The sequence below is a fragment of the Pisolithus orientalis genome, assembly GCF_024613125.1.
Source record: "Pisolithus orientalis strain OTSU chromosome Unknown F5J12scaffold_7, whole genome shotgun sequence".
NCBI lineage: Eukaryota > Fungi > Basidiomycota > Agaricomycetes > Boletales > Pisolithaceae > Pisolithus > Pisolithus orientalis.
In genome coordinates, this window is record NW_026260788.1 from 937,466 (window position 1) to 952,058 (window position 14,593).

Genomic DNA, 14,593 nt, shown 5'->3' on the forward strand with positions numbered 1-14,593 from the left:
GGTCCACACTCCGGTGACTCGGAGAAACATGCGGGGCAAGCAGCGGAAAGAAGGAAGTTTTATGGCACTGGGTACGTGCAGGAATGCCATAACTTCCCAAGATTCCTATTGAACGTGTTCTGTGAAGCTGCGGACGCCTCCTGGCCGGCTGGCTTCGGAGGCCATTAGTGGCGTATAGTGCTCACCAAATCCATCGTAGAACCTTACTTCCTGCACGACCCTTGCATCCGTTCGTTCATCTCCACGTGCTGCAACACCAATGGCTTGCAAGATATTATAGTAGAGGATTCCGAAGTCACCAGATCATGGTAAGACGTACCCGACAGGGGGGGCGAAGAGCAAGATCACCTCGGAGTTAGAAACGTGAACTTGTTATGTACTGCTTGAAGAGGACCCTAAACTTCGCGTCCGCCAGACCCAACTTTCACTGGCTGTTACGCATACGCTTTTATAATAGCCTTTGAGACTTCAAGCCACAGCTAGTAGGTACTCTGAAATTCCTCGACTTCTAGTGGCATTCCTCTGACTTAGTTTCGTGGTCGCTTTGTATAGCTTTACAATGTCTGGAAAGGTCATACGCACCTAGGCTGTTATACACGATGGACATTCGACGTCATGAATCTCATCGTAGTTGTTGACTTGTGCCGCAGAGTGAAGTGACATTGCGGATGACACCGACCAGTTATTTTCCGTTTCATTCCTTGTCGATCTCGATCATCATGCTGCTGACACGCGCTGATCTTGACGATTGACGTACGATCAGGTAACAACAGGCGGGCTCCGAGTAAGTTCCAAAGACCAGCTGGTCATTCACCGTAGCGAAGATAAAGAACCGTGCGAGCAGCTGCTTAAGGGACTTGCAGGCTGTCCGTCAGAAGGCGAAGATAATAACACGCGTAAAAACGACGTCCATGAGATACTGGAATTAGGTCAGAGGCGAGGCCCGCACTTGGAATGGTCGTGGTAGCACCGCATGACCCTTCCACCCAAACTTGGCGCTTCGCTGAGCAAAAGACAAAAAACGAACAACGGGTAGGTCGGGTAGCATATCAAACTTCGACGCTAGTAGCCGCAATCGTAGCGGAGAAATCCAGATCAGGATAGATATGAATATGAAATGCACGTCCAAAAAAGAGTATGGATATCGCACCCACAGAACTATTACACACTTACTGTAGACCGAAACTTTGAGTAATGCTGAAGACCTTCGCTTCACCGGACCGAAACCCTTATCCCCTAGTGTGCGACCCAAGGGCCAAGCTGTGGAGCAGCGAGGATGAGGGTCAACGGTCAACCACATAGTACCTACGGAACCGCGGTCGTAAGTTGATGACTCCCAGTGATGGATCCTTGATGAGGGTCCGATTCGGATTAACGGCAAAGTTAGAAAATTGTTGAAATTTTTTTGTGGGCCACACGGTTCCATCACTGCATTATCTCGGGACAGTCACCGGTGGAAATTGGGCTTACGTTGTGATGAAGACGATGGTTTTGATGAAAGTCGTGTCCGGACGGTAACAGGCTGAGTTGCACAGCGACCAGAGTGACAGAGTACTGGGCTCTCCTTGCCCAAATAGATGTTAGAGTTATAAGGGCGGGGATGCGGCTTCGGAGTTGGAAAAAGGCTTCGACGACTTCGACTTCTTAGTCCAGTGCACTGCCGCAGATCCTTGGGGAGGGGGCAAACGTGCCAAGCCAATGTCTCTGGTGACAGCATGGAAACGTTTGCCAATGAACATATCCATGTCAAAAAAGAGAACAGGGCGTGGCATCTCGGTATCCGACAAGGGCGGGCATAACACGTGGCAAGATGCAGCGCCAGCGCCCAGCCCGGCATCCCTTATTGGATTGGGTTGCCCCTGCAGGCAACGATAACATGCCACGTGCTAGCCGGAGCAGCCGCATGCGATAGAAGAAACCTCGGTGCCTGGTTAGAAGCTGTTTCTTGCGTTGGCCCGTTGAGAAATGCCATGGCGAGAGAAACCAGACTCTGATGCGAAGAACCTGAAAATTGTCACGACAACGCCCCACAAAGTATACGGCAGTTGAACCTGAACCATTGGACGGAACAGACGGAAAAAATCGAACGAGAGCTCGATACCGTGGGTGATTTCTTAGCCCATGGCTTGGGTTGACCGAGATCTGCAGACAAATCAGAAACGATGTAGCCTGCGCGATGAAAGATGGTAGTCCTGCGGAAAGCAATGACGATGGGCGCCGACGGGCGGACACGCCCTAACTCATTCTTTTCTTCCCACAATACAAGACCAGTGTTCCGCGTCCTCCGGTCTGCGAACCAGTTGAGGTGTGACCACATGAAACACGTACGAGCAGTGGCACTGCATATAACAAGTGTGATTCCAGCGTTATCGTACTTGAACTCTGAGCTGAGACCCGTCAAGTTTTGGTACTGGTGCGGAGGGGACCTCTAGGCTAAGTGTTGGATCTCGTTATCATGAGATTGGATCTTGCTTACCAAATTGAGATGAAAAATACAAAGTTGCGCCCGGAAAGGCAAATCTCCGATCGCGTCTGAAACAATGCATCCGAGGAGGAGAGATAGGTAAAGGTGGTCATGTTACAGAGTGTCTTTGGATTTGCCAACCCCAAGGGTACCCCCCCTCATCGCTGGGTCAGTGAATGGAATAGCGAGAAGCTGAGATCGGGGCGAAAAGTCTAGTGTCAGGCTTCGGACAGTCTGGACCAATAACATGCTGTAGACAAAAAAAGGCATGTCCTCGGGACGCGGGGCTGTTGAGTGCTGATTGTAATGATTTGAAGAGGAAGATGACCTTACGCCACCCTGTCAGGGTAGTCATGCGGCAGTGCCATATCGTGATTTGCCCCAAGGATGGCTTGCGACAGCGATCGTCGGAGTGGTCGTGCAGGTCGTGTGTTTTCCGCCTCGCAGGGTCGATTGTGCGGATTCGGGCCGTGGTCAGTGTGAACTTTCGAAGAGGTGGAATCATTGAAGGTAGCTGACAACCCACACACATAGTGCATTTTTCAGTCTGTGTGTTGCCCACAACTTGACTGCTTGTCGTGCATGGAACCATAGCACCGGAACCGCGATGGGTCGTTAATTCCGAAAATGAGTAATACTCAATTGATGTGATCATTCTGCCAGCAGAAGCCTACCGATGAGTGGGTCACTTTCAAAATGCCAAGGGCACTAATCAAGGGGAGTCAAGGGGGCGCCTCGTTGCGGCTCAACTTCGGCGACATGAGAATTTGATGTGCTGGCTGGCAGCACAGACGACGGCAACAAACAAATTCTTTTTTATTTTATTTTTCTTATTCCATGTCACTTACGTGGTCTCGTCTCGATCTTCGATTGCCCGTTGTCCCGCTGGAGGGTCGTACTACGTAGCAGTGAGTATCGATAACACTGGTCGGCCACTACGGAGTTATTAGCCTGGTGAGGTAACCGGCGGACCGCCAGTGGGATGTCGTTAAAGTATTGAAAGGGGCCAACGGTTCCTCATGTCCTGGCCATATTTCTGTGCCGTATTTCCCCCTCCCAGCCCTCCTGATCATGGCCCTCGAAACCTCTACTAACAGACAGTACTTCATAGCAGATCCCCCACTCCTTCATACAGTACCATCGTTCCCGGACCATCCTCACCTCCGTCCAGCACACCGCCACTCTGCCTTTACCTTCCCTGTACCGGCTAGAGCCCATTCCGCCAGCTCCGGTTCTGTCAAATCGGAACGTTATACGCCGCCTTATTCTGATACATCGCTCTCAACTTTGCAAGAATTGACCTTCCATTCGCCGCCACCTGCTGGCTCACTCAAATCACCTAATTCCACCCAGTCCCTCCTCACTGATCACCACCGTCACCCACTGCGCTTCGGGATGGTTCCCCCACACTCCAGTTCCTCCTCGGATGGGTGGAACTTCAAACGTTCCCACGCTGGTCCTGTTCACGGTTCCAATATGCCCATCGACATCCCCGAGACGTCTTACACCGACGAGTATGACGACGGGGATGATATCGGGGAGCTCCCAGTACCATCTAATTCTGGTTCCTCGCATGGTGGGCAGGCAGACAAGGTTATCAGACGTAGGAGCAGCAAAGGTATGTCATCCTTAAGTCAACAGTCGACCCCCCTGGCCACACCGATAATATATCTCTCGCCAGCCTGTGATCAATGCAGGAAGAGTAAGTGCAAGTGCGAACGTACTACCGACGGAGCAGCTTGCAAAAACTGCACGATGCTCGGCACCCGTATGTTCCCCCGATCACTTCATATGCTCCTTGTCACTGACCTGAATGGCATGCATTTCTTGTCTCCTGTACAAATGTGTCGGCTACTTACTCCGGTCATTTCGTTCCTCTTGCGATCGCCTGCGACCCTTCGCTTCACCACCCGCTGTCACATTAATTGTCCCCTCCGTTTCCCATGCGACCCATTGAATAACTGTGCTACATATGATGTGTGGTGCCTCCTTACGTCATGACTCCTCTTGTGCAATTTCCGCCGTATCGATTTTATCTGATTATCGCCCTACGTGACTATTGCGGCGACGCTCGACCGGGTGGCCTGTGGTGGGTGTGGCGCAATCCGTCGGGTTGGGGCGTACGACTGCGGCGACATCCCACGATGATCGGATGTTTAAACGTTCGTTTCCGAATTCTACTCTCCATTTTTGGTGTACAGCTTGCACTTTCCTCGGGCCCTCCCGTAAGCGTGGCCCTCCAAAAGGGTACATCGATGCCATTGAGGCGCGCCTACACCAAACAGAGGCACTGCTCGGCATCCTGCTTGCTCTAGAGGCCGACAGGTCTGAGAAAGGGAACAGCAGCAGGGAACGGGACGACGGTGCCGAGAAGGACGGAAGCTTAACTAGTGTCCTGGCTGCGCTAAGAAAGGTGCGTGTTGTGGGTGTACTTGTAGGGATGGAAGTTTTAGCACGTCCACACGCTAATATTGTATCTTTCTCATAGGACACACTGGCGAGGGAAATTTTGAACCGCGTAGATATGACCCCTTATGGCGTACGAGGTCGTAAAACTGGAAAGACCAAGTCGCGGTCGAATGCCCATTCCCAAGCTGGGAGCTCCGGTTCCTTTAATCTTCAGACCACTCAGTGAGCACTTCCGTTATTTCCCTCCCTCGATGACACTAACGTCATTATTCCCTTTACCAACGACGTTGATTTTGAAGTCCATCTACGGAATGGCAGGACGAAGTAGTCTCCATTTTATCTCGTACACTTTACACTAGGCCCTCGCGCACGAAATTGGGCTCTTTCAAAACACTTCCCTCTCGAGAAGGGGAGCCAAACGTTGGAGAAAGCGATCTACTAAGGAGACGACGACGACGCCTCGAAGGAGACGTCGATGACCTCAGCATCTGTCCAAGGGGAGGCTCCAACCCTCGTTCGCCTCTTCTAAGCGCTAGTCCTGGGTCCTCACCCGTCCTTTCTCGCGCGGGTGAAACTTCTGTGGTGTGCAGCGAAGCGGACGCTGGTGACGTGACTGAAGAGGACGTCACCGGTGCCTTTGGACTGCTGAGTCTCAACGAGGATGAGCAAATACGCTATCATGGGGAAGCCAGCGGGTTGCACATTCTGGGCATCAACGCCAAAGACGAGGCGAGGAACGAGGGTGGGATTTGGTCAGTAACCACTTCGTTGCTGGGGTTTGGCTTTGAGCTTAGTTAACCGTCGTGTTCACGCAGGCGTTTCCCAAAGGCCCGTGTTTGGCCGCCAATCCCCGCCTCTTCTTCAAATCCACCAACGGATCAGTCTATGGACACTGCGGCAGGGAACCCCGGACATTTGTCGTTATTTTCCTTTACGGAGGACAGCCTGGAGATCCACTTACCCGACTCTTCCATGCAGCAGCACCTACTTGAACTGTATTTCACGTATGTGCATGCGTCGTTCCCAATTTTGCATAAGAGCGCGTTCTGGGAGTCATACAAGAGGTTAGTGTGATACTTTTACACACTTCTCATCCTATTGAATCGGCTTGTTAGTATGCAAAAGAAGGACAGTCCTTCGTCTGATGGAGATGGTTGCGAGCACGAATCCCGTACTTCGCGTTCACCTTTCACTCGCCTTCGACATCACGCCTCTCCCTTACTTCTCTTGAGCATGTTCTCCATTGCGGCCCGCTACTCAGCGTTGTCATCACCTCTGCCCACTACTCGTTCATCGTCACCGTCTACGCGACCTCCAGAACCTCTTGAGATGTGGGCTGCCGGCGACGATCACTTCTCCCAAGCCAAGGTCCTACTCGACCGTTCTTACGCATCATCTCGACCATCTACTGTTCAAGCACTGTTGCTACTCAGCTACCGTGAACTTGGCATTGGTGCCATGGCCCAAGCGTGGATGTATACCGGTATGGCGGTGCGGATGGCGCAGGACCTCGGCATGCACCGCTCCGCGGACGGATGGTCCCGTGCAAACTTTGGAAGGCTATTCAGTGATTGTGAACTGCAAGAGCGGAGGAGGATCTGGTGGGGATGCGTTACACTTGGATGCCTACATTAGTACCTACATAGGGAGGCCGTTGGCCATTGCCGGGAAGGACTGCAATACGCATTTGCCCAGCACGGACGAGGTGAGTATCCATGTAGTCCTTCCGCTGGACGGAAGTTAAAAGTTTGTCGAAGTCGGAAGAGATGGAGCCATGGGCCACACATGCTTCGGTGCCACCGGATGTCAACGGCCATGGGTACCGTCCGGAGGTGGAAGTCCCAATACCAGTTACGGGGCACATAATCACATGTTTCACCGCCTCTGCCACTCTTAGTAAGTCGCGGATGGCAATCTGGTACACTCAGCTCCTTCACTTACCACTGTTTCAGCTACTATCCTTTCGCCTATCCTGCGATCAATCTATTGTAGTGGAACTGCTTCTTACCGCCACGCAGAATTAATTCGTCTGGAGAGCGAACTCGATAAGTGGTATCATAATTTACCAGGACATCTCCGGTTTGAACTACGCCATGATTCATCGGGAAACTGGCATGTGCCGGACGGAAAGAGTGTTCCCCTTCCACATATCTTGACGCTGCATATGCAGTATTGGTGCACGGCACTGCTACTGCATCGGCCCTTGTATGTCTCATTGTCAGCGAAGTTTCTTGTTGCTGACATGATGTAAAACTATCTCAGCATCCGTCAGGTGTATATGGGGAACAAGAAGTAAGCACAACCAATACTTGTTTCTGTGACAAAGTGCTGATGGCCTGGCAAGGAGAGGAGAATCATCATCGAGTGACATCGAAGGCCGCTCTTCTAGCGAGAAGAACTACGAGCTCTGCGTCGCAGCTGCGAATCACATTGCTTCTATTGGTGAGTCACTTATGTCCGTTCAGAAAATGAGATTGTTTGACTGATACTGTTTGACGTAGTCTCTTTCTATCGAGAAAAGTACTGCCTACAGCGTGCTCCAATGTTTCTGTGCTTCTACGTGTTCACAGCCGGAATCATGCACATTACAAACCGTAAGCTCCATTCACCGACTGTCATGGCTCCGCTAACCCATGGGTACATTGCAGTGTCCTTGTGTCCTGATGACCCGCAAGCGCAACTGGGCTTGGGCAGGTGTATGCAAGCACTTGAAGACATGGAGATTGTTTGGCCGTCAGCAGCCCGCGCCCACGAGCTGCTGCGCACATGCAATCCTCTCTCGCATTCTCCGCCCCGACCACGCCCCCACTACGCAGCTTCGCCGTCCGGTCAGAAGCGCACCGCCGAACACTTCATTGAAACGGACGGAAGCCAATATGATCAGCCCCGTTCTACACACGTGCCAACACTGTCCAGGGATGCAAACCATATCGTACCATCCCAGGCGCCATACGCCCAAGCGTGGCGCTCTACGCAGTACGGCACTGTAGCTGGAGATGCCAGCGCCACCCCCAGTCCGGACGAGTTTCCGCAGGGAGTTTCGCCAGGGCAACCTTCTTCGTTCTTTCCGTGGAATGACGACGGGGGTAGTGGACCGTACTTGCCCTATCCGGGGACATTGTCCACGTCGGTGCTCTCTCAGACGTATAGTACTGGACTGGTTGACGATCGGAGGCAGCCACAGTCAGTGACATCTCACCATGGGCAAGGCCGGTTACACGGGCACTCAAACGAGGGTGAGCAAGGGTACGACCAAGTTAGCGGGGCACGGTATCCTCAGTACTGGAATGACTACACATCATTTGGCCAGATGGGGATCATGTACTCCCATCCCGAGAGCCGTCATTCCAGCCAGCCACCTCATCCGCCGCCTCAGGTCGAGATGTACCTTAACGGGCAGTATGGGAATGTTTACAGTGAGTGTGCCGTCTGACCAAACGCAGGGAGGCGTTGTTTCGCTGACCAGCAAACCGTAGATAATCATCCACCGTCATGACTAATTACTCCCCTTAATGTGGGATGACCCACTTATCCGCTTTGAATGTGTGCCCACTTAAAATGGGGCACACGGATCCAAAGGTCTCCGATTGTTATCCATTGACCGAATTTCTAGAGACTATCGGACTCATTCGTTGCTGTCTTATTATATACCCAGGGCTTTATTTGTATAATCTGGCTTGATATGCTTAACGTTTTAGGTTCCCTCTACTAGTTTGATATCCCGGCCGAAAGAGTGGCCAGAGTTGATGTATCAGTAGCTATACCGATTGTGTTTTAATAGAAGATACCCGCTCTCGAGACCTTGTTATGTACTTCGGACGTTGTCAAGTGATATCCTGGTACAATAGATTCCCACGACCCCACACCAGTGTCTACAGGACCAGGACAACGCCAGCGACTAACTCGGACAGCAACACCGTGAAATGCTCATGATCGACGAGGCTAAGGAAGCTGAAAATGTAAAATTACTGACCGACATGATGGGCGACCATGTCGATCGCGAGGTCGCCCAGAGAGTACTCAGAAAATACGAGGGAGACGTAGAGAAAGCGGCCTCGGCCATGCTCGAGGGTGAGCGGGGAGAGGACAATCAACTTTGGAGGTCAGTTTCGCAGATGGATGTTGTCAGCCAAAAGCAGCCTTCTGTCCCCTCTATCGTGAGACCGAACACCCCTGTGGTCGATCTGACAGGGGTCGACGACGATAGCGATCTTCAACGCGCGATGAAGGAGTCGATGAGCATGATACAGCAACCAGCCCCGGTCTTTGGGCCTAGTGAGCGACCCCCGGATCCGAATTGGGCGATGGTGCAGTCTAATGTATACCTCCATGGCAATGACGGGCATGATACCGAGCTAACCGCAGTGACTTCCAGCCAGAGAGCAACCATGACGCCAATTACCTACAAAACCTCGAACGCGCTATCGAAGCGAGTCTGGAGCACAATAACGTCAATGATTCTGACGCCTTGGAACCGTTTCCTATCGAGCAGCAGCTGAGAAGAGATGGGTGGTTAGTCCTGTAAACGTTGCTGATGTTGTCCAACTAATGCCACCCGATCACAGCCCTGTCGTGTTGCGGCCTTCGATTCACACAATGTGCTATGCAGCAGCCATTCTTCAGGGTTTGTTCTACGTGCCCCAAGTGAGGGAACGGATGGCGTCCTGGCGACCAGCCGTGACTCCTGGAATGGCGGAGGTCAACGTTCCTACGAGCGGTGCAGGTAACTGGTGAACGGGTGTGTGATAGGTCTGTTGTGCTGATACTCTCGTAGACTTTACTCTTTGGGCCCTCAGTGAAATATTCACTCATATGGACCTCGCCCGCCTGTGTGACCTCAATGTCGATAAGCACCTTTGTGCTTTTGACATCGAACCTTGGACTAGCCTGGCGAACCCGCCAGGAGAGCTGTCACGGAGTGAGTGATTTGGTCTTTCGCGGACGAAGATTAACTCACTCGATATGAAGAGTTCTACGCGAGGCTGGTGGCGATCCTAGAGAAATCATTTGTGGACCAGTTCGTTCTTTGTGGCCAGCCTCCACCGAAGTAGTACCCTCATTACGATATTCTGGAACCATGGCTCATCAATCTCTAGCTCACGCCTGTTCCATTTTTTGTACGGTGACAATGCCGGTGACCATATACAAGTGCAACAGGAGACATCCCTTGTGCCAATTGACATCAACCCAGGCAATAGCGGCAGCGACGCCAATGATTTGATTGGACGCCTCTCGGCCCAGCTCTCCAAACCTCAGGACGCACCGGAGAAGCAAAGTGTCATCGTTGAACCCTCAGAAGTGGTCGCCTTCCAATTATCTAAGCCCTCATCATCCTACCTGAACAGTACCGGCATCAACACAACAGCGAAGCCGTTCGTGTATCCGAGATCCATCTACCTTGACCAGTTCCTCAAAGAAAACGTTGAGCTTGCGGAGGCCAAACGTAGACAGCAGCACGAGATGTTCTCGGACGTGCAAAAGCTTATATTGCATAAGAAGTCCATGACCCACTTTAACGTGAGTTTTTGCCTACAAAACTTCTTCATACCTCAGTTCCCCGTTCCCTAGGGTAAAGATACCTTGAAAGATTTACGTTCAACCATCTACTACTACGAGCGCGTTGCCGATGATAAAGGAGACCCAGAACGCGCTTCATCTATCAAGATAACAACCGAAAAACTCAAGAGTATTCTTGAGGCGGTTGAGTTAGAAATCAAGGGTCGGCACTTTCGTTTCCTCGGTTTCATGTTTGCTTGGCTCATTTTAGCAAATCGGTAGCCACCGATCAAATGATACACAGGATGCGGGAAGAAGCTTTGGCATTACTTGATTGTCCAGAGTTGAAACAAGTCAGGGTGTGTGTGATCGCTTACATTCTCCATGCTTCTGATGTGTGAGATTATTTATACATATTTCCTCATTAGTACGACTTGCGAGTCGTGTTCATGCATGATGGCCTTTATGGTCGAAAGCATCTCTATTGCTATGTCCGCGATAAAGGTCAATGGTGGAAGATAGCGGATTCTCTGATCGAGCAGGTAATCGACTCTGTTAACGGTCATTTCAACCGCCTGATATTCACTATGAACACGACTGCCAGGTCACAGAAGAATCCGTCCAAGGCGATACCACCGGTTTGCATCTCGGTGCTGGACCTTATCTCCTACTCTACTCGAGATATCGGCCAGATGAAAATGAACGTCTCACCTCCTTGCCTTGGCCTCGGGAGATTAAGGTGCCTTGGTCCTAAACTTACTACTTCGGCAGCATTTCTCATAATATGTTCAACCCACAGGACGACGTGAAGGAGTGTAACAAAGCATTTCTTGCTCAGCTGCCGCAAGAGCTCGTCAAGGACATCAAGGAAGACCACTCGCCATCTCCGCCGAATGTCACATTTCAACAGACTGTTCAATTGACAGATCTAGAGAGGCGGAATGACGGGATGGACACGTCGTGAGAAAATCACATACTCTCAACGAGGGTTTACTTTCCGCTGGTTCTCCTATCTTTAAGCCATCGCCATCATCTGTGATACATGTGGCACTGATCTCTTGACCTCAATTGCCCCAGTTGTATCTATCCTAGTGCATTCCCCTGCTGGCACCCACAGCCTGGCGTACGTGGGGCCAACTATGATCATAATGAACTTAATACCTTCCCAATGGGGGTCGTTCAAGTGTGGCTCATGACATGACTTCCAGATCAACAAACTCAAAAACATCGTGACCAGCACATCGAAGACGCCTTTCGGCACTAGAAAAACTCAAATATAAAAAAAAAAAGGAAACCAGGCTGCTCGATTCGACTGCTACTTCACGTTGTTACCCGATGGGCGCGGCCAAACACGAGACGAGGGAGACAAGAGTAGAAAAAAGAATATCATAGGAAACTCTTGATCAAAATACCATATCCCAACGCGCCCAGCATACACCCAAGTATGTGAACGGTAAGGAAGGTAAACAAAATAATAATTATGACATCCACAAGAAACAACGAAAAAGGTAACAAATACCAAGGTGCTCGGTAGCTGTGTGCACTGTACAGTCTATCGTGCAGCTCATGGCAGTGAACTACGGGGGTAAAATGATGATAGAAAAATCGAGAGCAAAGAAAAATAAGAAATCGTCCCAGCAGTCAACGCCCTGCAGCTCAGAACTGCGTGGGATTGAAGCCAGGGTATGCGTCGTATTGATTATGACCAGAAGTCCGTGGAGGAGCCTGGGGTTGTCCGTAACTGCGATAGCCATTGACGGTGACATTCCGAGGTCGTGACTGGGAAGCGCTGCCGGCTAAGGCACCATTGTGAAACATGCCAGAGTTGTTCTGCGAGCTCTCAGATCAGTATTCTTTGACAGTACGATCACCGCACCTACCCCACTGATTGGTGATGTACGTGACAATCGACTTGACGTGGACGACGTGGAAGAAGACCGACTAGGTGCTTCGACACCGTTCATGTAATTTACCTGTTCGGGGTAGTTTTCTGCTTGACGCACGTTCGCGTTTGTCACCGGACCGTTCCGAATGCTAGTCATGGTCATATAGTCCGGTATGCGTGGCGGCCGATGCGGTATGGCAGCTCCGGAAACCATCTCGGGCTTATCGCAGCATGCTCCACGCTCACCGGACACGGCGAAAGTTGTGCGCGACCTGAATCCATCATTAGGCTGTTCACACTGACGCCCACCGGCAGAGCAGCTACATGAACCTCCGGGGCAGGAAGGACAGCGCCCATAGCGGTTATCAGCTTGTGTTACAGCCGAGCGCATGATTCCTTCGGCATTAGGCAGTGCATGCACCTGGTTGTTGACGACCAACTCATACGGACTGATAGTTGGCTGCATGCCCATTGGAGTTGGTGATGCAGAGCCGGATATCTGTCGCAGCCATTCTTCGAGTTCACGTGACTGAGGATCTGAATTGGTGTCGAGGGACGGCTGGGCAGTATTGGCGGAGAAGGACAAAATTGTACAATCGAGACAAAACGTGCAGCTCGTAGGATTAGTGCAAGAGGCATATGCCCCGCCTGGTGAGATCGCAGCGCCATTGTGCTGTGAACACCCTGGACAGCTGCACGAATCGCCGCAAGCACATGAAGAAGGGGGGCCCCCACCGATAGATTGCCATGATTCAACTGCGGAAGATATTCCAGTCATGGCGTCTTGTTGTATAGAGGCTAAAGAGGCCAACATGCGACCATCTCCAGCTGCCATCGTGGGTTTACGCTCATGGGCGAAATCCGGAATGTGGGTCTGTTCGTAGGCACGGTTGTAGGGGCTGAAAAACATGTTGTCATGTGAGTGATGGCGAAAGTTGTGGCCATGAGGAGTGCCTAAGGATGGATCGTGGATGGGTCCTTCAGAAAGGGTCCGGGCAGGACGCGGAAGGACGGGACGCAATTCAGCGATGCGAGCGATGACATGGGAAGAAAGTGGAGGAAACGGTTCCTTCGTCGAAGACAAAGAAGTTTCCGAGCGGTGCTTATCGCCTCTAGTCGCATCATGATTTGACAAGCGACGACGAGGAACCGCCTTTCGGGGGACGGCGCAATCGCACGGACCTGCTTTGTTACATCTACAGCCGCTAGGAGAAGTTTCACCTTATTGGGAGTCAATACTGTAGATGCAGGGGAGAGAAGGATGGCGCGTCGGGCCTACCGCTATGATCTGAGTCAACCGATCCGTCGGATATTGCAGGTAGAATGGCCAGCGCCTCGAGATCCTCGGGAAGACCACGAGGAAAGGCAGCAACGGCTGGCAATTTGGCTGTCCCTATCAATTAGTACGGTCAAGCAATGGGACGATGGGACAAGATAAGATGATGCCATACCTTTTTTGTTGGACGCCTCGCCGCCTGCACCGCTCGGATCTTGACCGCATAGACATTTTACGTGCACTTGCTTGGTTTTACGGAGTTCTCTGCAGTGTTCACACTGGGTCACTGGACGACCTTTTTTCTTTATTTCATATAGAGGTCGATCGGATGTGTTTGCATGCAGAGGATCGATGGCCCTTTATACACGTTTCGCTGGAGTGAAGCAGTCACGGTCGGCCATGTGGGACGTGATCGGAGTATGATGACATACCAAGCATATTTCTTATCGTTTAAGAGAACCTGGAGAGAAGATGTGAGAAGGATGTGAGAAGTGGGGGTGAATAGGTTGCTCACCATGGTTTGGACGAGATGTTGTTGGGTTGATTAGGGAGCCTGAAGGAGTAGACAGAGACACACGCCGGGGACGAGTGGTGGTGGAACACCGCCCGCGACGTCAAACGAGTACTACTTTGACTGAGAAAACTTCATCAATGCGGTGGCCAGTTGGCTTTTAAACACCATCCAAATGGAAGGAAGACGGGTGTGTTTACAGCAGTTGACAGGCCCGGCTTCCTCCTCTTAGCAGAGGCCTGTGGTCGCATAAGCAAACATGTGCAAACAGTCTCCTAGCTGCGCTTTTTCTGCCAAAGGTGGGTCCTCCCCGGCACACAATAGCTACAGTTCAGAGACTCGTGTATGTCGGGCTCATGTCACGACCGTCTGCGAGACAGTCCGTTGCCGTCTCTCCATGGCCCCGAGCTTTGTATCCTCTGCTCTTCTGTGGCGTTTCCCCGAGGCTTTGCAGGCGTCACTTCATTTCCATGGTGTCGGAATATGTGACAGACAAGTTGCATTAACATTCTTCGTCGCATATATAGCTTCCGCCACAGCTGCTATCTACAG

At 51.5% G+C, this 14,593-nt stretch overlaps 5 protein-coding genes across 5 annotated transcripts; 2 read left to right on the top strand and 3 right to left on the bottom strand.

Moving 5' to 3' along the window:
- Positions 1-813: 813 nt before the first annotated feature.
- Positions 814-1,506, bottom strand: F5J12DRAFT_524310 (uncharacterized protein). The gene has a single exon (XM_051739868.1). It carries the CDS (start codon positions 1,424-1,426, stop codon positions 926-928), a length of 501 nt encoding a protein of 166 aa, XP_051602322.1. The 5' UTR covers positions 1,427-1,506; the 3' UTR covers positions 814-925.
- Positions 1,121-2,256, bottom strand: F5J12DRAFT_817081 (uncharacterized protein). The gene has a single exon (XM_051745113.1). It carries the CDS (start codon positions 1,835-1,837, stop codon positions 1,448-1,450), a length of 390 nt encoding a protein of 129 aa, XP_051602323.1. The 5' UTR covers positions 1,838-2,256; the 3' UTR covers positions 1,121-1,447.
- Positions 2,257-3,575: 1,319 nt separating this feature from the next.
- F5J12DRAFT_817102 (fungal-specific transcription factor domain-containing protein) lies at positions 3,576-8,675 on the top strand. Its single transcript, XM_051745114.1, has 16 exons — positions 3,576-3,698; positions 3,751-4,082; positions 4,146-4,232; positions 4,666-4,877; positions 4,953-5,095; positions 5,173-5,625; positions 5,689-5,937; positions 5,989-6,484; positions 6,546-6,578; positions 6,631-6,769; positions 6,826-7,078; positions 7,136-7,165; positions 7,218-7,315; positions 7,375-7,467; positions 7,522-8,289; positions 8,350-8,675. Exons 2-16 carry the CDS (start codon positions 3,860-3,862, stop codon positions 8,367-8,369), a joined length of 3,297 nt encoding a protein of 1,098 aa, XP_051602324.1. The 5' UTR covers positions 3,576-3,698; positions 3,751-3,859; the 3' UTR covers positions 8,370-8,675.
- Positions 8,676-8,685: 10 nt separating this feature from the next.
- Positions 8,686-11,548, top strand: F5J12DRAFT_524359 (uncharacterized protein). The gene is made up of 11 exons (XM_051739869.1): positions 8,686-9,192; positions 9,249-9,385; positions 9,439-9,596; positions 9,648-9,791; positions 9,842-9,920; positions 9,970-10,390; positions 10,442-10,592; positions 10,652-10,728; positions 10,798-10,911; positions 10,974-11,108; positions 11,169-11,548. The coding sequence occupies exons 1-11, from the start codon at positions 8,797-8,799 to the stop codon at positions 11,331-11,333; spliced, it is 1,977 nt and encodes a 658-aa protein (XP_051602325.1). The 5' UTR covers positions 8,686-8,796; the 3' UTR covers positions 11,334-11,548.
- Positions 11,549-12,025: 477 nt separating this feature from the next.
- F5J12DRAFT_911758 (uncharacterized protein) lies at positions 12,026-14,237 on the bottom strand (the record flags this gene model as incomplete). The annotated part of the gene is made up of 6 exons (XM_051749051.1): positions 14,045-14,237; positions 13,962-13,990; positions 13,706-13,887; positions 13,534-13,647; positions 12,250-13,475; positions 12,026-12,199 (listed from the first exon to the last, which is right to left on the bottom strand). Exons 1-6 carry the CDS (start codon positions 14,045-14,047, stop codon positions 12,026-12,028), a joined length of 1,728 nt encoding a protein of 575 aa, XP_051602326.1. The 5' UTR covers positions 14,048-14,237.
- Positions 14,238-14,593: the final 356 nt, after the last annotated feature.

Coding starts and splice junctions, on each gene's coding strand:
- F5J12DRAFT_524310 (XM_051739868.1), bottom strand. CDS start 1,426: ATGGAACCGTGTGGCCCACAAAAAAATTTCAACAATTTTCTAACTTTG.
- F5J12DRAFT_817081 (XM_051745113.1), bottom strand. CDS start 1,837: ATGCCGGGCTGGGCGCTGGCGCTGCATCTTGCCACGTGTTATGCCCGC.
- F5J12DRAFT_817102 (XM_051745114.1), top strand. CDS start 3,860: ATGGTTCCCCCACACTCCAGTTCCTCCTCGGATGGGTGGAACTTCAAA. Junction 5,626..5,688: donor AGGAACGAGGGTGGGATTTG/GTCAGTAACCAC, acceptor GTGTTCACGCAG/GCGTTTCCCAAAGGCCCGTG. Junction 5,938..5,988: donor TTCTGGGAGTCATACAAGAG/GTTAGTGTGATA, acceptor TCGGCTTGTTAG/TATGCAAAAGAAGGACAGTC.
- F5J12DRAFT_524359 (XM_051739869.1), top strand. CDS start 8,797: ATGCTCATGATCGACGAGGCTAAGGAAGCTGAAAATGTAAAATTACTG. Junction 9,193..9,248: donor GGGCGATGGTGCAGTCTAAT/GTATACCTCCAT, acceptor AGTGACTTCCAG/CCAGAGAGCAACCATGACGC. Junction 10,391..10,441: donor AGTCCATGACCCACTTTAAC/GTGAGTTTTTGC, acceptor CCCGTTCCCTAG/GGTAAAGATACCTTGAAAGA.